The sequence below is a fragment of the Sorex araneus genome, chromosome 8 (assembly GCF_027595985.1).
Source record: "Sorex araneus isolate mSorAra2 chromosome 8, mSorAra2.pri, whole genome shotgun sequence".
Taxonomy (NCBI): domain Eukaryota; kingdom Metazoa; phylum Chordata; class Mammalia; order Eulipotyphla; family Soricidae; genus Sorex; species Sorex araneus.
In genome coordinates, this window is record NC_073309.1 from 3,429,451 (window position 1) to 3,454,060 (window position 24,610).

The following is a 24,610-nucleotide window of genomic DNA, read 5'->3' on the forward strand; positions in this document are numbered from 1 at the left end:
CGCCCCCTTTGGGCGGTCCCTCCCGCACGGGGAACCCCCGCCGAGCGGCGCCGCCGCCGCCGCCCCTCGCGGCCGCCGTACTTGGGCGCTCCTGCGCATGCGCCCCGAGCCGCTTCTCGGCGGGGGCCCGGCGGGTCAGCACCGAACGCGCCGTGCCGGTTCCGTTGCAGGCCCCTGGGGGGCCGCCGTCCGGGTGAGTCGGGGGCGCCCACCTCCCCGGGTTGTGCTCCGCGCGTGGCTGTCGGGAGCTCGGGGCTTGCACAGGAGCCGGGGACGGGCGGGAAGCACCTGCCTCTGGCGCGCATCTCTGCGGCCCGTCCGCTCGCCCCCAGCCCGGACAGCCGCGCTCGGGCGGGCCTGGGGCCAGGCTCGCGGGGCCCCGGGCTTGGCCTTTCCCAGGGGCTGCTCGAGGCAGCGGCCGGGGAACTTTGCACCTGAAGCTGGAGGCTTGTCCCTCGGCCCCGGGGTCGGCGCCCCGGGACGGCCGCCGGGGGTGAGTGTCTGGGGAGGGCAGGCATGGGGGGTGGCAATGTTTAGAGAAGTGATAGGACCTGGAGGGGGGCAGGGAAGGGAGAAGTTGCTGGCGTCAGCCCCAGGGCAGCCCAGAGCATGAAGGATGGGTGCCCTTTGGGGCCGAGGGGTGCCGGCGCCGGCGCAGAGAGGGCTGGACCCCAGCGGGTGGGAGAAGCCCGGGCTGGGACGGGAGATCCTAGTAAGAGTAAGTATGAAAGACCGTCCAGAGCCCTTCCCTGGCCTCCAGCCTAGCAGCGAGCCCTCATCTTCTTAGAGCCCGAGCAAGACTGGGGAGTCTGGGAAGAGGCCCTGGAAAGCCGACGTTGCACAGCCCAGCGGAGGGTATTCGCAGGCCACTTCCCCGCGCTCTGACCTGGGGTGGGCCCTTCCTTCTCTCTCTCTCCTCCCCCATCCTGAGGTTGCTCACATTCTAATTCGGGGTGGGTCGATCCTTTCCTCCCCCCCACCATCTTTACCCCTGCCAGCCACCAGGACCATTCATTGCAAAGAGCAGCCCTGCCCGATGGCACTGCTCCAAGTCTCTGGTGGGACCAGTTCCCACGTGAGTGATGCTTTGGTGGGGATTGAGGGCTGGTGGTGGGGCCATTCCACAACCCCCTCCCCAAGACTCTGCACGGGAGAGACTGGGCGGTCGGTCAAGGTCAGTGGCCACTCTATTGAGGCTCCCCACACCCCCCTCCCACAGCCCACGTTGCAGAAGCTCCTCCTCCACGTGGACACTGAGGTCCTGCCTACCTCCCGGGGGCCGTGGTCCAGCTGCGCCTGGATGTTGGGGGCCTGGTCCTTACCGCATTGCCAGGAACCTTGGTTCCCAGACGGACGCTAACTTGGGATTTTCATGGGAAAAGAAGCACCCGGCCTTTACGCAAACCAGGTGCTTTGTCTGTCACACAGAAAAGAATTTCAGTGGGCAGAGTAGTTTTGTTCAGGGAAAAGTGGTTGGGAAGTGAGAACCCCTAAGGGAAAGAAAGTGTCCTGCTCTATGGCCAGGGGCTCTGATAAGAGGGACCCGTAGGACTTTGGCCTCTGGGTCCTTTATCTTCCTCGCCATCTTCCTCTGAGTCTGTGAGGGCTCCGGCTGTGTTCCGGCCTTGGGATTGGCTGGCCTTGGCTGGCTGCTGGTTACTCCCAAACACTGGTTTTATGGCTTCCCAAAACTCATTGCCAAGGGGCCCCTTACCTGCCTGCCTGCTTCTAAATGAGCTGCATTCCTTTTCTCCTTTAAAGCGTTGAGGTCTGGGACCAGTTCTCAGATGTCTGATTCTAAACTGAGCATTGGTCAGTTCTTGGGGGGGTGGGGGGGTGTAGGAGGGCAAGAATATTCCCTCCCTAGCCTGTGCTTTTTTCAAGTGGAGTTAGTGTCCTGTCTGTCAGCACCGCCCTCCCCCCCAACAGTGAAATGTAAGTAGTTTGGAGTGTTGAGTGCCTAGTCAATGCTGATGAGGGTTTGTTCTGGGGAAGGACCCTGGGACTCCTCCCGTGGGCTGCGTGTGGAAACGAGAGCCCGGAGGCCTGCAGTGCTCCCTGGACGCCCCGGAGCTGCTGCTCCTTCCCTGGCTGTCACTCTGTGGCCTGCATGTCTCTGCCGTGACGGTTGTTCCCTGCTGTCCGCCAGCAGCGGTTCTCTCTGCCTCTGCCGAGTAAGGGTCAGAGTTTGAAAAAGCTAGAAAATACTAGCCTAGCTAACACCAGAGTCTTCTGAAATGTGGACTTAATTCTTTCTTTCTTTTTTTTTTTAGAAAGCTTTGGGTATTACTTTACAGTTTTTCTCGGAGAAAGATCCAGCAGGTGCTGAACCCCAAGACTTCTGGTCTTGGTTCTTGGCGTGTTTAAAATTGCATTAGAAATTGCAGCTGTGTGTAAATTTCTTTCTGGTGTAGTCACACAATAGCACAGTCTCTCTAAAGAAACCCAGGTGGCATTAAAACACAGGGTTTTCCCCTGGTGATTATAGATTTACTGAAGCGTGTTATTAGAAGGCTCGCTTACTCCCCTTTCTTTGCTGGAGTAAATGCACGGCTTTCTCTTGGCTTATTTCTTTTCTTCGGTTCTGCCACCTGGTGGCCGCAGTCTGCTATGAAGCCACTCATTAAGGAACCTGCCTGATGTTGGGGCTGGAGGTCAGCCGCGGAGAGCTCGCCTGGCAGGTGTGAGGCTGGGCTCAATCCCTGCACCTCCAAAGAGAAGGAAAAAGAAAAGCGGGAGGAGAAATAGCGTGATGGGCACTTGCTTTCCTGCAGGAGGTCTGGATTCGATTCACAGGATCCCTGAGCACCATCTGGGGTGGCACAAAAACAAAACCAAATGAGAAAAGTGAAATTTAGTTGAGTCTTGAGTAAGGGGAAGGAGAGGAGTGAATCTACAATTTTCACATCTTCAGCAGGGTCCATCTGTCCTCACTGGTTACCCCTAGTGAAAGTTCAGCTTGTTTTTCTGGAGCCTGTTACCGAAACATCAGAAACCAAAATACCAGTCACCAAAACATCAAAAATGTTGCAGCTGACTATTTTGTTAAGAGTTTGATGCTGCTGTTTTGTATCAAGTGGGCTTGCTGGCGGGAAGGGTGGGGTTTGCATGCAGGAAAGCAGAGTTGTTGTGACAGGCCAACACTCCGGAGGGTTTCTGAATGCTGTTGTAAAGCTGGGACTGCAGTTCTGGGTATTTGATACACAACCACTCAATGGGCTTTATCCCTTCTCCTTTGTAGGTGTTTCCCTTCACCTGGCTCAGTAGAGGAGTCTGGCTGGTTGATGATGACTTTGACCTTAAGTGTGTGTGTGTGTGTGTGTGTGTGTGTGTGTGTGTGTGTGTGTGTGTGTGTGTGTGTATTCTTAGTAGCAGGAAATGTTTTTCCTTTTTGTGTTGGGCCTGGGGCTGGAGTGATAGCACAGTGATAGGGCATTTGTCTTGCATGCAGCCGACCGGGTTCGATTCCTCTGTCCCTCTCAGAGAGCCCGGCAAGCTACTGAGAGTAGCTTGCCCGCATGGCAGAGCCTGGCAAGCTCCCTGTGGCGTATTCACTATGCCAAAAACAGTAACAACAAGTCTCACAATGGAGACGTTACAGGTGCCCGCTCGAGCAAATCGATGAGCAATGGATGACAGTGACAGTGACAGTGTTGGGGCTGGAAACCAGACTGTCAGCCGTGTGGAGCCTTCACTCCTGCCCTGGCAGCCACTTCCCTGCCTGCTGGTTTATTCCCTGAGTGTGAATCTTCTTTTTGGAAATGACTTGAAGTTCCTTCCTCGTGAGCTTGGATTCACCAGGACTCCAGACTCTGGACGTGTCTGGTCTGTGACATAGTTCGTGTCACCGCAGCCCCGGAAGACTGTCACTGCCCCGATTTCCACCTTGGGTTTCCAGTCCGGCTTCTGGAAACGCCTTGGGAAATTTAGTCCAGCCTTTCCCAGCACGTGACAACCTTTCACGTACACGAAATATGTCACATTCATGCTCACTTTCAGATGCTATCACGGGTTATTTATTTATTTATTTTGCTTTTTTCAGTCACACCCGGCGATGCACAGGGGTTAGTTACTCCTGGCTCATGCACTCAGGAATTACTCCTGGCGGTGCTTGGGGGACCATATGGGATGCTGGGAATCAAACCTGGGTTGGCCTCGCGTAAGGCAAACACCCTACCCGCTGTGCTGTCGCTCCAGCCCCCTGTCACGGATTATTTTATTTTTAAATTTTTTTGCTTTTTGGGTCACACCTGGCTATGCACAGGGGTTACTCCTGGCTTTGCACTCAGGAATTACTCCTGGCGGTGCTCAGGGGACCCTATGGGATGCCGGGGTCGGCTGCGTGCCAGGCCAATGCCCTATCCACTGTACTACCACTCCAGCCCCTGTCGAGGATTATTTTAAATCTCTCAACAACATGGGATATAGCGGTCAAAAACGAATTTCCTTTCATAGAAGAGGCGTGGGTCTTAGGGGAAGGGATTGAAGTAAGTAGCTTGTGAGTAGGTGAGACGCCAACTCTTCCCGCCCTGAGACTTCCTTCTCCCTCGAGGAATAGCCCCTTTCGTCTGTCCTGCCCCGGGCCGGTGTTGGTAGGTAACTCCAGGTTCCATTTACAATGTCCTGTTCAACCAATTGTCGGCCCTCCGACCTGAGCGCTCCCGCCGGGAGGACCCGCAGGCAGCGGGGAGGCCGGCCGGCCGCTCTCTTCTCCTGTAGGCAGGCCCGTCCCTAGCAGCGCGGCGGGATGTTAAACTCTGGTGGGCGGGAGGCCAGCGGTGCTGCTCTGTTTGTTCTTCTTTCTAACATTACGGTCGTCTGTTAGCTTCTCTGGGACGTGGGCCTGGGCTTAATTCCTGCTGACCCGTAGCCGGCGGCCTCTGGGAAGTAGTTCTTTCCTGCCCGAGTCCCTTTCGCAAACTGCCCGGAGAGCCTCTCTTTTCTATTTTGAACGTGGGAAAATTTGTCACGGTGAGAGATTACATTCGTCGTTCCACTGCCACTTACGTCGTTTTGCTGTGAAAATGTGAGTGATACCTACTTTGACCTACATAAAACCAATTTCTTAACGGGTGCAACCAAATTTTGAGAATGTTTGTGTTTCCTGTGATTTGGGGGAGAATATAAGACTTTTGCCTAGCGTGTGGTAAGCGTTGAAATTATTTCCTCTGCTTAGAGTGTAAATATGTCCCTGTGCCCTGAGGAATTTTAGAATATGTGACTGTGAAATGAAGGCCGGAGCCCATAATTTGCATGTAGGTGGCCCAGGTTCCTCCTCTAGGCACCACGTTCCACGTTGCTGCCCCCCCGCCCCCCTCCCAGCACTTCTGGTATGGCTCAGAAAACACACAAAATGTGTGCTTAGCTTTTCTTCCGTTGGTAAAAGTTATTCTGAGCAATAGGAGTACAGGTGTTTGGAAACAGGCGCTCTCCTTTGAATCCCAGCCTTGCAGTAGGCTTCATTTCACTGTGTTCTGAGAATGAGAATGATGCCATTTTTTTTCCATCATGCTCCTAAGGGATTTTAATTTATTGATTTTAATTTTGATTTTAGTGTATTTTTGCAGAGCTGGGGATGGAACCTCGCTAGGGTCTAGACTTGAGGCACTGAACACTGAGCCGCCTCCCTGGCCCTTAGCATCGTAGCATAGTGCTTTGAGAGTTTACCTGTGTCTGTTCCACCAAGTCCGGTGGGACTCTGAATCAGCAGCTGGGCACAGCCGGGGCACAGCCGGGGCACGGTCTGCAAGGAACAGTGCGTGGGAACGGGGAGCAGGGGACGAAGGAAAGGAGGAAGCAGCTAAGAAAGATCTGGAAGGGAAAGGACAGGGTAAGGCAAGAGCACTTTAGCAAGAGCTCTTTAAGTAGTAGCAGCTGACCAGGAGAAGGCACTGTGCCTTTGGGACAGGGCTTCTGAACCTTTTCCTCGTGCAACCCCTTTTACCTGAAGAGTTCACTCGTAGGCACACCCAGATATATAGGTATGTAACAAAAAAACTTCCTGGTAATAATAAAGAAATTTACTTTAAAACATTTAAAAAAATTCACATGCGCCGGTGAGCGTACAGCTGGGAGGGTGTTGCCTCGCACAAGGCTTCCCCGGTGCGGTCCCCATGTCTGTTTGCCCAGGCACTGCCAGGTGTGGCCCAAAGGTCAGGTGAGTTAATGACCGTGTCTGGAGTCCTGACCCTCAGTTCCAGCAGCTGGGGTCTAGGATCAGTAAGTCGAGGCAAAGAGGTCTGACCTGCTAAAATCCTGGATTCTTAAGTTAACTTTGTATTTTTTTTTGGGGGGGGGGTCACACCCGGCAATGCTCAGGGGTTACTCCTGGCTTTGCACTCAGAAATTATTCCTGGCAGTGCTCGGGAGACCATATGGGATGCTGGGAATTGAATCCGGGTCGGCTGCGTGCAAGACAGATGTCCTACCCGCTGCGCTATCCCTCCTGCCCCAGCTTTGTATTTTAAGTCAAGTTCTGTGTGGAGGAAAGTGCATGTTGTCTGAATGCCTTGGTGCTCCGTTCAGTCCCTGCGCGTGCTTATCCAGCAGCCTGCTGCTCAGGTATTTACCAGCTAGCAGTCATTTCAGCACTCAGAAGCAAAATTTGAGGGTAGATTGATAGAATTATGCAGGAATATTTTGTTTAGCTGTATTTACAAAATAAAATGCTTGTGACGTTTTCTAACTAAGCATGTATGCGTCTTCCTCTGGAAAAAACAAAGCAGAAGCAGTTATATACTGTATATAAATTTAGGTGCCATATGTCGGCACGCTTGAAATTGCAGTATGAAACGTCACTTTGCTGAGGCAAAGGTTTTGTACCCCCAGAAAGACTGTAAGAGTGACAGGCAAACAAACCTAATACTAGGCTACATTTTTAGTTTGTATTTCAAATATTCAAGTGGGCAGAATACCCAATTTGTGATTTTCAGCTGGGATATATATATATTTTTAATGTGTCCTTAGAATTACTGAATGGAAGTGACCTGGGGTAATTTTATGTTAAAATCTGAAATAGCTATGTGATAATACTGCTTTAAAATTTCTGATTTATTATTATTTTTTTTGCTTTTTGGGGCATACCCAGCAATGCTCAGGGGTTACTCCTGGCTTTGCACTCAGGAATTGCTCCTGGCAGTGCTTGGGGGACCATATGGGATGCCGGGGATCAAACCCGGGTCGGCCGCGTGCAAGGCAAACGCCCCACCCACTTGCTATTGCTCCGGCCCCATGATTTTTTTTTTTTTTTTTTGCTTTTTGGGTCACACCCGGCGATGCACAGGGGTTACTCCTGGCTCATGCACTCAGGAATTACTCCTGTCGGTGCACGGGAGACCATATGGGATGCTGGGAATCGAACCTGGGTCGGCTGCGAACCTTGGTCGGCTGCGTGCAAGTCAAATGCCCTCCCCGCTGTGCCATCGCTCCAGCCCCTAAACTTTCTGATTTATATGTATATATTTTTAGGCTTTTGTTGGAACGGAAGGTGACTCGGTAGTTTGGATATCTGAAAACGCTCAACAAATTTAAAATCCACACTGTGGATTTTACCCATTACAGGTTCCTTTAGTAGATCTATTAAGTCTTCACAGTTGTGTGTCCATTCCCACAGTCTTATTTACTGGGAGGGGTTTTGAGTCACACTTGGCAGTGCCGGGGCTACTCCTGGCACGGGGGGTGCTCCAGGAGCCATGTGCCGTGCCGGGAATCGCGTTGGGCTTGGCCACAGTTAATAAGGCAGTTGCCTCCACAGTCTGCTTTTAGCATATATCCACCCCAGGGGCTCTCTGGTGTCCACTTACAAATTAATCCCAATTCCACCTTCAGGTTTTATTTCTGAGCTTTGTTGTATGGCTACACCCAGAGGTACTTGGGGCTGACTCCCAGCTCTGTGCTCAGGGGTCACTCCTGGACGGGCTTGGGAGACCGTGTGGAATGCTGAGGTTTGGGCTCGGGTAAGTCACGAGCACCCTACCTGCTGTCCTGTCGCCCTGGCCCTGCTCTCTGCCCCGTGTGTGTGTGTGTGTGTGTGTGTGTGTGTGTGTGTGTGTGTGTGTGTGTGTGTGTGTGTGTGTGTGTAGGGGCTCTTGCGGGGAGGGCAGACTTGGCTGTGTTCGGGGTCACTCCTGGCTACACTCAGGAGTCACTCCTGGCAGTGCTCGGGGGACCGTACCGGGTGCCGGGCTCGGGTAAGTCACGAGCACCCTACCTGCTGTCCTGTCGCCCTGGCCCTGCTCTCTGCCCCGTGTGTGTGTGTGTGTGTGTGTGTGTGTGTGTGTGTGTGTGTGTGTGTGTGTGTGTGTGTGTGTGTGTAGGGGCTCTTGCGGGGAGGGCAGACTTGGCTGTGTTCGGGGTCACTCCTGGCTACACTCAGGAGTCACTCCTGGCAGTGCTCGGGGGACCGTACCGGGTGCCGGGCTCGGGTAAGTCACGAGCACCCTACCTGCTGTCCTGTCGCCCTGGCCCTGCTCTCTGCCCCATGTGTGTGTGTGTGTGTGTGTGTGTGTGTGTGTGTGTGTGTGTGTGTGTGTGTGTGTGTGTGTGTAGGGGCTCTTGCGGGGAGGGCAGACTTGGCTGTGTTCGGGGTCACTCCTGGCTACACTCAGGAGTCACTCCTGGCAGTGCTCGGGGGACCGTACCGGGTGCCGGGCTCGGGTAAGTCACGAGCACCCTACCTGCTGTCCTGTCGCCCTGGCCCTGCTCTCTGCCCCGTGTGTGTGTGTGTGTGTGTGTGTGTGTGTGTGTGTGTGTGTGTGTGTATGTGTGTGTGTGTGTAGGGGCTCTTGCGGGGAGGGCAGACTTGGCTGTGTTCGGGGTCACTCCTGGCCCTACACTCAGGAGTCACTCCTGGCAGTGCTCGGGGGACCGTACCAGTACTGCCAGGCGAGATGCTGCCTGCTTACTGTCGTTTCGGACACTGCACGTACATAGAATCTTACAGTCTTTTGAATATGAACTTGCTCAGTTTAGCGTCTTTTCGTTTCTCTTGGAAGCGAGTCCTTTTGATCGAGGCTGTTCTGGCAAATCTATAGACTATCTCCTTGGGGCTTTCATTTGCAAATCCCTCTCGGTGTTCAGCTTCTCTGTCTTTTCTCTCTCTTCTCTGTCTGTGTCTTTTGTTTTGCATTTTTGGCCGCGCTGGTAGTGCTCAGGGCTTACTCCTGACCGCACCGAGGATCACTCTGACAAGCTCAGGTCCACGTGGGCTGCGGGGCCAGTCACAGTCACAGCCAGCGCCTCACCCTGTACTCCCCGTTCTCTCTCCAGCAACTTCCCCGTCCTTAATTGCCCATTTCTGTAGGCTTGGTGAAATACAAGTTCAGATGTTTTGCCCATTTGGGGGGCCCATTTTAAACACTGAAGTATAAATATTGCTTATATGATTAAGATTTAAATTCTGTCATAAGTAGTTTAAAATATTTTGCTGTGTATTTAAAATAAAATGTTGTGGTCCCTGAGTCGCGCCGTGAGTGTCGGGGTCACACCCGAGCGGGCCGGGAGGAGACCTCGGCACCGCAGAGCATGGCAGACACCCCCCCACACCCCCTGGCTCTTAATGTTGACGATTTTTTAAAAACTGATTTTTCTGTTAAACTCTTAGTCTGATCTAGGGGCCAGAGCGGTAGTCCAGTGGGGAGGGCATTTGCTTTGCATGCAGCCAAATGGGTTCATCCCCAGCTCCCATAAGGCCCCTTGAGCACTGCCAGGAGTAACTCTTGAGCATTGAAGGGTGTGGCCCAACACCCCTTCCTCAACACCCCGTACTGCCCCCCGAATAAGACTACTGTTTTTTTTTTCTTTTTGGATCACACCCGGCGATGCACAGGGGTTACTCCTGGCTCTGCACTCAGGAATTACTCCTGGCAGTGCTCAGGGGACCCTATGGGATGGTGGGAAGTGTGCAAGGCAAACGCCCTCCCTGCTGTGCTCTCGCTCCAGCCCCATAAGACTACTTTCCACCTAAGCCGTCTTTATTGAAGCCTTTAAAATAGCAAAGCAAATTAATTCTTTCAGTAATCTTTTCTGAATTAAAAAAAAAAGGTGTCAGGGGGCTGGAGTGATAGCACAGCGGGTAGGGCATTTGCCTTGCACGCGGCCGACCCGGGTTCGAATCCCAGCATCCCATATGGTCCCCTGAGCACTGCCAGGGGTAATTCCTGAGTGAAGAGCCAGGAATAACCCCTGTGCATCGCTGGGTGTGACCCAAAAACCAAAAATAAATAAATAAATAAATAAAAAAAAGGTGAATAGAGTTGCCTAATTACAGAAAGTACCTGAAAACAATGTTTCTTTCTCTTTTATTTTTTAACTTTGATTGCTAATTTTTTACTTTGTGTACCAGTTAAACTTACTTTCCAGGATTTCAGCTTCCTGTTTTGGGTGTAATTTTTTTTTTTTTTCTTTTTGGGTCACACCTGGCGATGCACAGGAGTTACTCCTGGCTCTGCACTCAGGAATTACTCCTGGCGGTGCTCAGGGGACCATATGGGATGCTGGGAGTCCAACCCGGGTTGGCCACATACAAGGCAAACGCCCTACCCGCTGTGCTATCACTCCAGCCCCTGGTGTAATATTTTTTAGACATTTCTATATCTGAAGGCTTTTTTTAAAAAAATATATTTATTGTTAGGGCTGGAGCAATAGCACAGCGGGTAGGACGTTTGCCTTGCACGAGGCCAACCCGGGTTTGATTTCTCTGCCCCTCTCGGAGAGCCCGGCAAGCTACCAGCTACCGAGAGTATCCCGCCCACACGGCAGAGCCTGGCAAGCTCCCTATTCAATATGCCAAAAACAGTAACAATAAGTCTCATAATGGAGACGTTACTGGTGCCCGCTTGAACAAATTGATGAGCAACGGGATGACAGTGCTATATATGTGATTATTGTTGTCTAGATGTTCTCATCCAGATGTCAGGAAGCAAGCAGTCTATATTAATTCACACTAATGTGAGGCTAGCTTTAACTCTCTGAGGAATACGCGTTTATAAAGGATAAAGTCAGTTCTCTTAATTGACAGAATTTCATCTAAATAAAATGAGTAGTTATCAGCCTCAGGAATGTGGGCCAAATAATTGAAGTCAGACTTGTATTAATAAAGACAGACTGTTTCTGCCTGAGCACTTGTTCCTAGGACTGGGTCTCTTGAGGAATCTTTTTTTTTTTTCCTAAACCTAAACAGATTTTCTGAATACTCGAAGTATTCCTGATTGCTTGCTTGTGAAGTCATTGGCCAAAGGAGTTGAAACTCAAGTTTAATAATTTACCGAGAGTCAACATTCTTTTTTTTTTTTTTTTTTTTGCTTTTTTTGGGTCACACCCAGCGATGCTCAGGGGTTACTCCTGGCTTTGCACTCAGGAATTACTCCTGGTGGTGCTTGGGGGACCATATGGGATGCCGGGGATCGAACCCGGGTCGGCCGCGTGCAAGGCAAACGCCCTCCCCGCTGTGCTATCGCTCCGGCCCCTCAACATTCTTTTTCCGACAAAGGTCGTGGCAGATTCTTACTGAAAGTTATTTGTAGGTTGCATCAACAGTCAGATTCGCATCATTCAAGACCCTCTTGTATCCACAGGCTGTCCCGCTGGGCTCCGTCACCGCCTCCTGAAGATGCATCCCGACTTATCTCCACACTTGCACACTGAAGAGTGCAACGTCTTGATAAACCTGCTTAAGGAATGTCACAAAAATGTAAGAGTCCAGGACTGGGAAGCGGAATAAAACTTAGGGGCCCTGATGTGAGCTGTCGCCTCCATCAGGGGAAGGGAGTGATAATGTCCTGGCAGTGGGTCTTAGAGAAAATCCAAGATGATTATTAGGGAGCTTCTGAAATGATATGCAGTTAGAATACAGGGTCTTGCAATATAGTATTTTTCCTTTTCTCAGTTACAGAGCTCTGGAGCAAGTATGTTCAGCTCTGAGTCTTGTGATCATAATGGGATTATTCTAAAAACATTCCGTACTTCAATGTCTACCATTGTGTTTAAAGGAAATTGAAAACTTTTTAAATATAATTAGATACCAACTTGGTTTAATTTATAATTGCCCTGTTTTGACAGGTTTACTTAATTTTTAGTGGAATGGAGGTAAAATTCCTTGGTTAAAACCCAAGTAGGAGAAGCTTATTTTTGAAATGCATTAAATGAAGGTGATATTTTTACAGATGTTAGGTATTTAGCTCTCTTCGTATATTTGCTGTATGGTAGTTATTATAGGAAACTTTTTGTATTTTTACCTATGCATGATGCATTAGTTGTTTTCCCTCCTGATATTCACAAACTAGAAGTGTCATTGTAATATCCAGCACAATAGTAAGACCTCCTATGGGGCGACTTCAGGCATTTTTCTGACAAACGCAACATTGTTGCTGACAGTGTCCTTGCTTGTCGGGTCCCAGGGCCAGTCAGGCCTCACGTGACTAGTGCTCGCTTCCCAGCCATATCCTCTATGTATCCTGTACACCCACTTTTCACTGCACAGAGGTGAGGAGTTGGGATTGTTCATTTGTTTTCAGTGAATATTGCCTGTATACGGTCAGTTGTGGACAGAGACGGAAAAGGGGAGATGGCCGGGAAGAAGCCCAGTGGAAGAAAGACAGGGGTGCGCCTTCCTCCTTGTCCCTGCGTGCGTGTCAGCCGCGAGCACGAGGCCTTTTCCCGGCAGCCCAGGTGGCGGGGCTGCTCCTCAGGCTCCTGGTTAGCCAGACTCAGCCGGCCCGAGTGCTTTGCTCCTGTCTTTTTCCTCGTCTTTGTGACTTGTCAGTTGCCTTTTGGTCCATGACTTTTAAAGTTGAAATAAAATATTCTGGTATTCTCCTTTTCAAAAACATGTTGAATCAACCAACATGGCATCTTTAAACTAAGCTGCTCGGGCCAGGGACGGCTCAGCCCACACCTTTTTTTTTTTTTTTTTTAAATTTATTAGAGAATCACCGTGATGTACAGTCACAAACTTAGGAACCCTCGTGCTTGCATTTCACTCACACAGTGATCGTTTACCCATCCCTCCCCAGCGCCCATTCCCCTCCACCAATGATCCTAGCATCCCTTTCGCCACCCCCACCACCCCACCCCGCCTCTGCGGCAGGTCAGCCCACGCTTTGGTCCTTAGGGTCCAGTCCCTGCTGTCCCATGCTCCCGGCTCCATGCCAGCTGAGCCCCGGGCCCAAGGGACACGGGCCGCCGAAGCATGCAGGACGTGCAGGGGAGTCTGTCGAACAGTGGGGGTGGAGGCCTGTTCTGGGGCCGGTGCTTGCAGTCCCATGTAGTTGCCAGACCCACGCCAGACTCACTCCAGGCCTAGGAGCATCTCACCAGCCCCTGGGAGTCCTAGTAACCATCAGCACCGTGCAGTTAGCAGCAGCAGCAAATCCTAAAACATTTCCTTGCGCCAAGCAAACGCCCCTGTGTTCCTTCGCAGCTCAGCTTTTTTTCTTTTCTTTTTTTTTTTTTTTTTTGGTTTTTGGGTCATACCCGGCGATGCTCAGGGGTTACTCCTGGCTCTGCACTCAGGAATTACTCCTGGCGGTGCTCGGGGGACCCTATGGGATGCTGGGAATCAAACCTGGGTCGGCCGAGTGCAAGGCAAACGCCCTCCCCGCTGTGCTATCGCTCCGGCCCCGCAGCTCAGCTTTCTAAGCTCACTCCTGGTGGAGGTCTACTACCCCTTTCAGAAAAAAAGGAAAAAAAAGTCAACTCAGCCTGCTTGCTCCACCCCCAAGCCCGCCCTACCAGTGTTTTTGTGTCATATGGATTTTTCTTTATTTCCCAGTCTCCAAGAAGTTTCAGGGAATTACTGATTGTAGTTTTGATGGTGCCAGGAATTGAAGCCAGGGTTTCACACGTGCGAGACAAGTGCTGTACTGGGGGGCCACATCCCAGCACCCTAGTATTTTTTTAAAAATTTTTTTTATTAGTGAATCACCGTGAGGTACGGTTTCAGACTTACAAGCTTTCATGCTTGTGTTTCAGTCATAGAGTGGTCAAGTGCCCATCCCTCCACCAGTGCCCGTTCTCCACCACCAATGGCCCCAGCATCCCTCCACCTCCCCCCGTCCCCTCCACCCTCTGAGGCAGGGCATTCCCTTTGCTCTCTCCTTTTGGGTGTTGTGGTTTGCAGCAGAGGTATTGAGTGGCCATCACGTTTAGTCTATAGTCTATTTTCAGCCCACATCTCCCATCCCAAGCGGGCCCTCCTAGCACCCTTTGCTTGGTGGTCCCTTCTCTATCTGAGCTGCCTTTTCCCCCAGCGTGTGAGGCCGACTTCTAAGTTGTTGAGTAATCCTCCTCCAGCACCCTATTTTTAAAAAATTTGTTTTGCACGAATTTCCCCCCCCCCACGTGGGGTGGGGGACGTGTGCTGTTGGAGGTGGAACACAGGACCTGGCGTACAGGGCCGTGCTTCACTGCTTGGGATTCTCTCCAATTGCCTACAGTGGTCTTAGGTTTTTCATTATAAATTAATTTTTGTGTATGGTGTGACGTGTGAGTCAGTAGTTACTTCATGGATATTTAGTTGTTGCAGTGACATTTGTTAAATAGATTATCCTTCCCCCACTAAATTATTGTGATACCTTTGTTAAAAATTAATTGACCTTGGGGCTGGAGTGATAGCACAGCGGGGAGGGCGTTTGCCTTGCACGCAACTGACCCAGGTTCGATTCCCAGCATCCCATAGGGTCCCCCAAGCACCGCCAGGAGTGATTCCTGAGTGCAGAGCCAGGAGTATCCCCTGAGCATCAACAGGTGTGACCCCCCAAAAAAAATTAATTGACCTTCCCTGAGCGGGTCTATTTCTGGGTTTTCTAGTCCTTTCCACTGATCTATGTACTATTCTCAGCACCAGCACCACATTGCCTTGATTTGTAGCAAGTCTCAGAATCCTACAGTATGAATCCTTTTCCAGAGTCATTCTGTCTTAGGCCTTTTTTTTGGGTCATGCCTGGTGATGCACAGGGGCTACTCCTGGCTTTGCTCTCAGAAATTACCCCTGGTGGTGCTCAGGGGACCATATGGGATGCTGGGAAGAGAACCCGGGTCGGCCACGTGCAAGGCAAACGCCCTACCCGTTGTGCTATCGCTCCAGCCCCAAGTCCTAGGTCCTTTTTATGTTTGTTGGCCTTGTAGGTATCATTCCCTGCATGTGCAGGTAAGTGCTTAGTAAATCAGGGAACCCAGGTGGATTTATGGAGTTCTTTTGCTGGTGGGCTCAGAACTCGTAGTTGTAGTTCTCCTACCTTTATTTATTTATTTACTTATTTATTTATTATTTATTTATTTCCTTTTTGGGTCATACCGAGTGATGCTCAGGGGTTACTCCTGGCTTTGCACTCAGGAATTCCTCCTGGCGGTGCTCGGTATGGGATGCCGGGGATTGAGCCCAGGTCTGCCGTGTGCAGGGCAAATGCCCTCCCCGCTGTGCTGTTGCTCCAGCCCCAGTACTCCTACCTTTAGAATGCCAGCTACCTCAGCCCTCGGTTCTGCCGTGTGCCCCGAGCGCAGTAGAGAAATGGCTCTTCTCTTCTTGGGTTCCTGCCTTGCTCTGTGAGGGAATCCCTCTGGGTAGAGGAGCACTGTGGTGAGCCCGTCCTCATGGCATGCTGGCTCAGCATCTGCGAATGGTTGCTTTACAACGTTTTTCTCACGCCCTCATTTACGGTGGGAGGCCTGGATCTTAACTAGTTACCCCTTTGTGTCCAGAAGCAGAAGTTTATTTCAAAGATGGCGTTTTAGGACTGGAGTGATAGCACAGTGGGCAGGGCATTTGCCTGGCACTTGACCAGATCCGGGTTCAATCCTCATAATCCCATATGGTCCCCCAAGCACCACCAGGAGTAATTCCTGAGTGCAGAGCCAGGAGTAACCCCTGAGCACCGCTGGGTGTGGCCTAGAAACAAAAACTTTTAAGTAACTGGCTCTAGGGAAATTACAAAGCCATTTGAAAAAAACCTAAAAGTCATCTATACCTTGTATCATAGAAATGAATCAACTTCTAATGGCACAGACGTCAAAATGTCAAAAAATGAAAAACCATTTAAGCACTAAGAAAACGTAAGTTTCTTTAGAATTTGCCCCTCCCGCAGGCTTGCGGCCAGGAGGCAGAGTCTGCGTCCCCCCCTGCAGGCCTCTGCGTCCCCTCACCGCCCTGTTCACGTCCCTGCGGGCTCGTGTGCTGGCGCCTCCGCTCTCTTCCAGCCGGGCGTGGGGCCGTTGTGGCTGACTCTCCCTGTGGACCGACCCTAAGGTCCGCAGGCTCCATTCCGCATGCTCTCTCGCATCCTCTCCCTTTCTCCTCTTCTGCCCCGGATGCCCTTGGCATCGCTCTGTTCCGTCTGTAACCGTGTATGGTACGAGTCCTGCTTCGTGCAGGGTCCTCACGCCCGAGGTAGCAGAACTCTTCCACTCCTCGGGAGGACTGAGGACCCCAGAGAGCTTCATTTGTGTGGATTTACCTACTGTGCTTACTGAATCGGATATGGGAACTCGTTTTAAGCCTTGCACGCAGCCCACCTGGGTTTGATCCCCAGTATCCCATTAAAAAGCCCTGACTTTATATTATTAATTTATTTCTAATGTATTTTATTTGATGTTGACAGTTTTTTTTTAAAATTCTTTTTTGGGTTTGCTTTTGTTTTCGGGGGTACGTCCAGTGGTACTCAGGAGTTGCTCCTGGCTCTGCACTTAGGAATAATTTCTGGTGGTGCTCAGGGGACCATATGGGATGCTGGGGGTTGAACCCTGGTCAGCTGCGTGCAAGGCAAATGCCCTCCTTGCTGTACTATCTCTCCAGCCCCCTAAAAATTTTTTTTTTAATTTTTAAAAAAATTTTTTTATTTTAATTTTTTATTTTTTTTTGCTTTTTGGGTCACACCTGGCGATGCACAGGGGTTACTCCTGGCTCATGCACTCAGGAATTACTCCTGGTGGTGCTCAGGGGACCATATGGGATGCTGGGGATCGAACCCGGGTCGGCCACGTGCAAGGCAAATGCCCTACCTGCTGTGCTATCGCTCCAGCCCCCCCAAATTTTTCTTTTAAATAAATCAAAATAAAGAGTGTCATTGCATTGACAGTCTTATACTTCTCTGGTCCCGTGGAATCTGCTGGATCCTTCTGGCACTCTGCTATGTGGGGACGGTCCTCCGCAGGCCTGGCTGGGAATCTGCACTGTCCCCTGGCGAGAGGATTTGGGTGACCAGGTCGGACGAAGCCTTTGTTCTGCAAACAGGATATTGTGTACCTTGCACATCACTTGGGGGAAAGGTCTTGAGGACATAGGTCCCGGCTGCATTTGGGAACCCCTAGTGCTTTGCCCTCTGTTGTGTGCTCTGGGTAGGACCTTTAGTCTGACGCGCTGTGTCTTTGTGACTCCGCCTTTCAGAAACCCGCCACTGACTTAATACCTCAGCCACTCGGGTCCCCTAGAACTAGACGAGGCACGAGAGGCTTACACCGGGTGTGTACAGAGAATTCCAGTCCCTGGACGTTTCTTTGGCCGGTTCCCTTAGGCCATTTTGGACAGTAGGGGCCACTTTCTGTAGCTCTGGCTTGGAGGGCAGGGAGCGGTTCTTGGTGGTTCTTGGCTTTGGTGTTGGGGACTCAGCCTGTGGCAGTTTAGCTCAGGACCCCGTGTATACTGTGAGTGCCCTACCTGCGCACACCTCGGGCTTCCCGATTTTTATATACTGTCACAAGAGTATCGCAATTTTCATTTGGATTTAGTTATGTATTTAGTTAAGTTTTAGTTTAGTTTAGTTTTGGATTTGGTTACTTTTTAACGCAAAATGTATGTATATGCGCTAATAGAAATAAATGTAAAACTGTACTGTGATATATTGCCATAACTTCCTAAAAGTAATTCTTTTTGTTATATCTGCTCCACTAGAAGGTGTTAATTTGTTGCCAAGGAAATATTCTTCAGAGATCATTGAGTAACTAGTAGGAGTTCATTGTCTTAAATGTCTGCCAGAAAAGACTCTGACCATTTTTTTCAGTATGGATTAGAAAAGTGCATTTTAAGTCGTGATGAAGCAGGAAATAAAAAAAAATAGCATGAGGCCTGGCTTGCTAATTATGTGTTGCCTGGTTTTTATGAAAGCCTTAATTAGAAAGAAAAGAGAAAGATGTGCTCATTACAACTGCAAGTTCGGCATGTATAGCGTGTCATTGTAGCAGATGTCCGTGCTTTTGACCCCCCTTAGAGCCAGGCTGTGCGTCCGGCCCTGCGGAGCCGAGGGCCCCGGGCCGAGAATCACCTGCACTCGCTTCGGAGTGGACACCCTTGCCGCCTTAATAGTTGCAGGAGAGATTTTCACTTTTATTTTCAAACAAAAAAGATTCTGAACTTGAGACACATTTTATTTATTTTTTTTTTTGCTTTTTGGGTCACACCCAGCGATGCTCAGGGGTTACTCCTGGCTTTGCACTCAGGAATTATTCCTGGCGGTGCTTGGGGGACCATATGGGATGCCGGGGATCGAACCCGGGTCGGCCGCGTGCAAGGCAAACGCCCTACCCGCTGTGCTATCGCTCCGGCCCCGAGACACATTTTAAAAAAGATTTTTGGGCCACACCCAGCAATGCGCAGGGGTTACTCGTGGCTCTGTGCTCAGGAGTCATCCCTGACGGTCCCTTATGGGGCCACCCAGGGTGCCGGGGATCGGACCCTGTCAGCCAGGTGTGAGGCAGGTGCCGTCCCCCCTCAGATGTCTCTCAGCCCCAGACAGAGTTATCGGCTCATGTAACCATAACTACTTACTAATAGTTACGTGTTCCTGAAATCGTTTGTTGACATTTAGAGTGGAGGGAAGGGAGAAGTGGCTGTGACCAGACATTTAGGAAGTGAACCGTCCTCTGAGTGTTGGCTGGCAAAGTCACGCCCACTGGGCATCATGGCCAGCTGCTCGTGGACGTCGGTCCTTGTAACAGGAAGGACTACCCTTGGCTTTAGCCGCACGAGTGCTTGCACTGTCCTTGTGAGGTTGGGCGGCCCCTGGGTGGCTCTTTTCTACCGCCAGAGGACTGAACGTATACCCCTGCCTGAACATTTTGTGCTTTAGATTGAACTACTTGCTTATTAACACGTTGACACACGAAACATTTCTGTAGGACTAAGTTTTTGTAGTTCTTGGGCCAGAGACATTACACTATTATGGCATGAAATATTTTACCACTTGTTCTTTTTTTTAGCACAGCTTTCTGAAATTTTTTGGTCATTGCAATGATCTTGATCGAGAGATGAGAAAATGCTTGAAGAAAGAGGTAAGAAAGGGTGTCAGATGAATAAGATGAAATAGAGAACAAAACATTTTGGAGCCATTATGCATCTTTGGTGTCTTTAGCTGCCCCGCCTCCAAAGAGGAGAGTAAGCAGGAAGGCGACCTTGTGCCCTTCGCTTGGACCACGTGCAGAACTGAGGCCTCTTCTGTGATAGTCTCAGAACATTTATTTTTTCCCTTGCATGCACATAAATAAAACCAAATTTCTTACTATAATCACCTTATTTCTTTTGGTTGAAGTTTAATGTTTGGGGAATTGGACCCCTTTCAGCGGGGTGACATAGCCAGCTTAGCTGTTCTGGGTAACTAACAATGGATCTCAATTTTCTTCTGTAACATAAGAACATAGACTCCAGCTTTATTTTATTTTTATTTATTTTTGTTTTTTGGCCACACCCAGCGGTGCTCAGGGGTTACTCCTGGTTCTGCACTCAGGAATTACTCCTGGCGGTGCTCAGAGGACCGTCTGGGATGTCGGAATTGAACTCCAGTTGGCCGTGTGCAAAAGCAAATGATCTCCCCGCTATACCATCACTCTAGGTTTGCGTCTTGAGTGTAGTTACGGCATGTACACGCTGAAGGGATCTGATTTGACTTGGGCTTGGTTAAATACCTAATTCATCTTTTTTATGGGTCTTGCTAATCAAGTAAAGATCCTTGGAGGGGCCACAGAGACAGCCCGGTGAGCTTCCGCCTGGCTCGCAGGTTCCCTGAGCACCCTGGGGGCGCACCGCAAGGACCACTGCCGGCCTGACCGCTCCTTTCTCTCAGTTGGTGCAATTTTTGCCTTTTTTTTTTTTTAAGAAATGTGTACATCTGAAATATTATGTCGAGAACCTTTAAAAATATTCACAACTAACTAAAGTTGTCTTCCTCGTTCCCATTTGTTGTATATTTTGGGGGACGAGGCTCCCAAGCAGTGCTCAGCGGGCCCTAGGGGCCGCTCCTGGGGACTCTGGCCCACCAGACTTGACGGCTCGTGCTCAGCCTGGCCCTGTGATGCTGTCCCTGGCCGACCCTGCCGCAGGTGCCCACGGGGACTCTTCGTCCAGCTTGACCCCTAGTGACTCCTTGCTAGGATGTTGCAGATGGTCTTACTTTGTCTGAGCTTATTGTTGTATGAATCTCATGTTTTTCCCTCTCATAGTATCTTTTCTCTTTTGGGAAGGGGCCGTGTCCGTGTGCTCCCGTCTTACTGCTGGCTCTGCACTCAGGGGTCACTGCTGGTGGCCTTGGGGGACCCCGTGGGGTGCCAGGACTGAGCGCAGGTCAGCGTGTGCAAGGCTGTACCATCTCCCCAGCTCCTGCTTAGTTTCTGAGGGAGCGGCAGGTTTACAGGGGTCAGCAGCCTCAGAAGACGGGGGACTCATGTCCCCCATCTTTTTATATGTGAAGTTTTGTTTTGTTTTTGGCTCACACCTGGAAATGCTCAGGAGTGACTCCTGACTCTGCACTCAAGAATTGCACCTGGCAGTTCGCAGGGATCACACGGGATGCCGGGGATCGAACACGGGTTGGCCACGTGAAGGCAAATACCCTACCCACCCTGCTGCCACTGGGCCCCGTGTCCTGCGTCACTCTCAGATTTGCACGTTTCTCTCTCTTCTTTTCCCTTCAGCTCTCTGCACCTGTGCTTGCTTATTTCCTCTCTGCTTTTAATGCGCTCTTGTTTACCGTTCATTGCTTCTAATCATTCCCCTTCTTTCATTTCCTTCATTTGAAGCTTTTACTTAGAAAAAGGATCTTGGTCAGGGATATCAGTCAGTGGTAGAGTATATGCCCCACATATGTAAAACTTTGGATGTGGCCCTTGCAGAAAAGGTTAAAAAAAGAAGAAGATCTTGCCAGTTCTCTCGGAGCTTCTTTCTGCTGCGGCATTGCAGCTTCGGCACTGTTTATCGGTGGGGCCAATACCTTGTTCTTGGGCCACACCCAGTGCTGCTTCGGGCTACTCCCAGCTGGCCAGTTGCTTATTCTGGTGCTTGGGGACCAGGTAATGTCAGGGAGGGTTTTGTTGTGGGGGGTGTATAGTATAGTATGGGGGCCCCAGTACTTTGGTGGTCTGGACTTGTTCCTGCCTCTGTACTCAGGGATCACTCCTGGCAGGCTCAGGGAACCGAATGGGGTCCTGGGAAACGAACCCGGATTAACTACAGCTCTGGCCTGGTGGAGTTTTCAGTAACATCTTAAAGGCTGTCTCGATCTGTTGGCCATATCTTTTTTTTTTTTTTAATTGAGTCACTGTGAGATACTCACTTACAGAGTTGTTCATGGTTGGGTTTCCGTCATGCAGCGTTCCGGCACTATCCCTTCACCAGTGTGCATTTCCAAATTCCAACCATTAGTGTCCCAAGTGTCCCGTCCCCTTTCCCCCCACCCCCCATGCAGACATTCTTCCCCCCTCCCCTCTCTCCTCGCCCACAAGTTCCTCTCTCCAGTGGGGTACACACAGGCACTGACAGGGCATCACGTATATGCCTCTACTTCCTTCCAGCCTCAGCTCTTTTTTTTTTTTTTTTAATTTTTTGCTTTTTGGGTCACACCCATCGATGCTCAGGGGTTACTCCTGGCTTTGCACTCAGGAATTACTCCTGGCGGTACTTGGGGGACCATATGGGATGCCGGGGATTGAACCCGGGTCGGCCGCGTGCAAGGCAAACGCCCTCCCCGCTGTGCTATCGCTCCGGCCCCCAGCCTCAGCTCTTGTCGAGAGTGCTCATTTCCAGTTCCCGTTGCCATGGTGGTTCCCTCTCTGCCGTGGTGTGTCTTGACATACTCTGATGCATACTGTTTTAATTAGTTCTTTGGCTTATTTTATTGGCGTGCTACGAAGTGTTATTTTCTGAAATTTGACGGTAAGACTCCCCCTTCTCCCGGCCTGGCTTCTCCGGTGAGAGCCGTGTCTGTGATGAAGGTCGCTACTGAGATTTCCCTCAGATAGATAACCCTGCGTCCCAGAATTATTAAAACATTATTTTAGGCAGTGGGATGACCTTTTCCTTAATAATTTCATGAAGGAAATTAATTTATGACATACTAAAGAGATGGTTTTGATTAAAGGGACCTGCTGCTTCATCACTAATTTGAAGCAGCCCTTTGATGAGGAAGGAAAGTTGAAAAATAGCGTAGCAGAAGATCCGTCAGCCTGTAGCGAGAAACATCCTCAAGGTCGTCTGGCCCCGCTCCTTGATCTGAGCTGAGGAAGATGAACGAGCCCCGTGGAAGGAGTCTGCGAGCCACACCCGGGCTGCTAGGGCTCGCCTGCCTGTGCTCCAGATTCGCCCTGGCGGGGCGGGGAAGGGAGGAAACACCCAGGGCCTGGGGCCGACACGGCGCTGCAGGCGACCGAGCCCCTCCCCTGTCTGTCCCGTGGCCCGTCTCTGTGGCTCCAGTGGGCGAGGGAGGAGACTGTGTGTGTAGACTCACTTTCACACTGTTTTTTTTCTTTCCTTAAATTTTTTATTAGAGAATCACTGTGATACACAGTTACAAACTTATGAACTTTCGTGTTTGCATTTCATTCATACAGTGATCGTTTACCCATCCCTCCACTCACACTGAGGTTTTGTTTCTGTGGCCTTTTTGTATCAGTCTGGTTCCTGGGGAGATTTGGATGTCCAACTGTTCACATATACTGTTTTTTCATGTTTTTCTTACTTTTTCTGTCATATCTGTGGGCCATTCATTCACACTTACAGTGCTTTTATTTTTGTATATATTTTATTATTATTATTATTATTTGCACGGCAGAGCCTAGCAAGCTACCTGTGGCATATTCAATATGCCAAAAACAGTAATAACAAGTCTCACAATGGAGATGTTACTGGTGTCCGCTCGAGCAAATCGATGAGCAACGGGATGAGAGTGATACAGTGATACAGTGATTATTATTATTCTTTTCCTTTTGGGTCACACTCGGCAATGCACAGGGGTTACTCCTGGCTCTGCACTCAGGAATTACTCTTGGTGGTGCTCAGTGGACCATATGAGATGCTGGGAATCGAACCTGGGCCGGCCACGTGCAAGGCAAGCGCCTGACCTGCTGTACTATTGCTTCAGCCCCTATTTTTGTGTTTTAAGCAATGTAAATATAAACATGTAAAAACTTTTTTTTTCCTCTTTAAAACAAGCACTTTTTCTAAGTGCAAGGCTTTGCATCCATTTGTTCATTTATTTTCATTATTTCCCTGTTTTTACCTACTCCCCAGATTAGGACTCGAGGTAGAAAGCCTTCACGGTGAAAGCCGCGTTTGATTGCTGTTTCCGTTCAGCTTCATGACTGCTCAGACGGAGAAAGCCCTGGAATACTTTTCTGGTGTCTCCTAACTAGAAGCACTCAAGGATGATGGGTGCATTAGCCTTTAAACTCCTGAGTACAGGGACAGAGCCTGTCTAGCCTGAGAACTTAGTGAATTCCTGTGTAGGGGAGTTAACTCGCCCGGCCTTGGCGTCTGTCGGGGCCAGGTGTCCTGCTATAGTGGATGAAACGAGGCAGCCTCTGAGCAGGTTTCCAGTCAGACTCAGTGACAGGGGAATTGTGTCAGCAAAGACATTGTTTTGTAAACGTTTATTTCTTGGATGCAGACGGTGACATAATCGGCTTTCTCTCTCTTCCCCTTCCTTTTATTTTCCAGTACATGGAAAAGAGGATCAAGAGCAGGGAGCATGGTAATGCGATGCGAAAGAGACTATTTAATTCTCCAGAGAATTCTGAAAAATAAATTGTATTTTCACTGGATGCCTTGGCTGAGAGAAGACCGAAAGCCCCTGGGGTGACGGCTGGGAGAATCCTGTCTCGTCCGCTCTCCGGACCCCTTGCTGCTCCGTAGACACAAGCCATGGGAAGATCCGGAAAAGCCTGGATTCTCACAGTGTTGGCAGGGCCTTTAGTTCTCTCCAGCGTACCTGACTTCCACTTCCTCCCTCCCCCTCCACCAGGGAACACGAGTCACTTTTCTCCCTCAATAAAATAACTGATTTTAATCATACTCTGTTCCCTTAGGCTTCCCTGGAGTTAGGGCAGAACAGTCCCATTCAGCTTCCCCTTTGGACAACGTGGCAATTCTGATGCTTCAACTCTTGTGGTCTTCGGGCCACACCGGCCGTGCTCAGGGAGGGGGTGGTGCCTGGGGGAGCACCCGGGCCCCCACATGTAGAGCACCTGCCCGTGGCCTCTGAGTCACCTGTGTGGCCCGTCCTGGGCTTAGAGTGAAGGCCTACGCTAGGGAGGCTGGGGAAGTCTCAGGTGTGAGTCACATGGAAACGTTACGACTTCGTCATTTGTAGGAGACTGTGTTCCGAAGGGTGGTTGTTAATAGAGCGAGTGATGGCGCGCA

At 50.4% G+C, this 24,610-nt stretch overlaps 1 protein-coding gene across 2 annotated transcripts; it reads left to right on the plus strand.

The window, feature by feature from the left end:
- Positions 1 to 36: 36 nt before the first annotated feature.
- CMC2 (C-X9-C motif containing 2) lies at positions 37 to 24,257 on the plus strand. Of its 2 annotated transcripts, none has more exons than XM_055145738.1 (4): positions 37 to 193; positions 11,574 to 11,689; positions 19,186 to 19,257; positions 23,909 to 24,257. In XM_055145738.1, the coding sequence occupies exons 2-4, from the start codon at positions 11,609 to 11,611 to the stop codon at positions 23,993 to 23,995; spliced, it is 240 nt and encodes a 79-aa protein (XP_055001713.1). In that variant the 5' UTR covers positions 37 to 193; positions 11,574 to 11,608; the 3' UTR covers positions 23,996 to 24,257. The 2 variants fall into 2 exon arrangements, with proteins under 2 accessions (XP_055001713.1, XP_055001714.1); XM_055145739.1 differs by lacking the exon at positions 37 to 193 and adding an exon at positions 202 to 493.
- Positions 24,258 to 24,610: the final 353 nt, after the last annotated feature.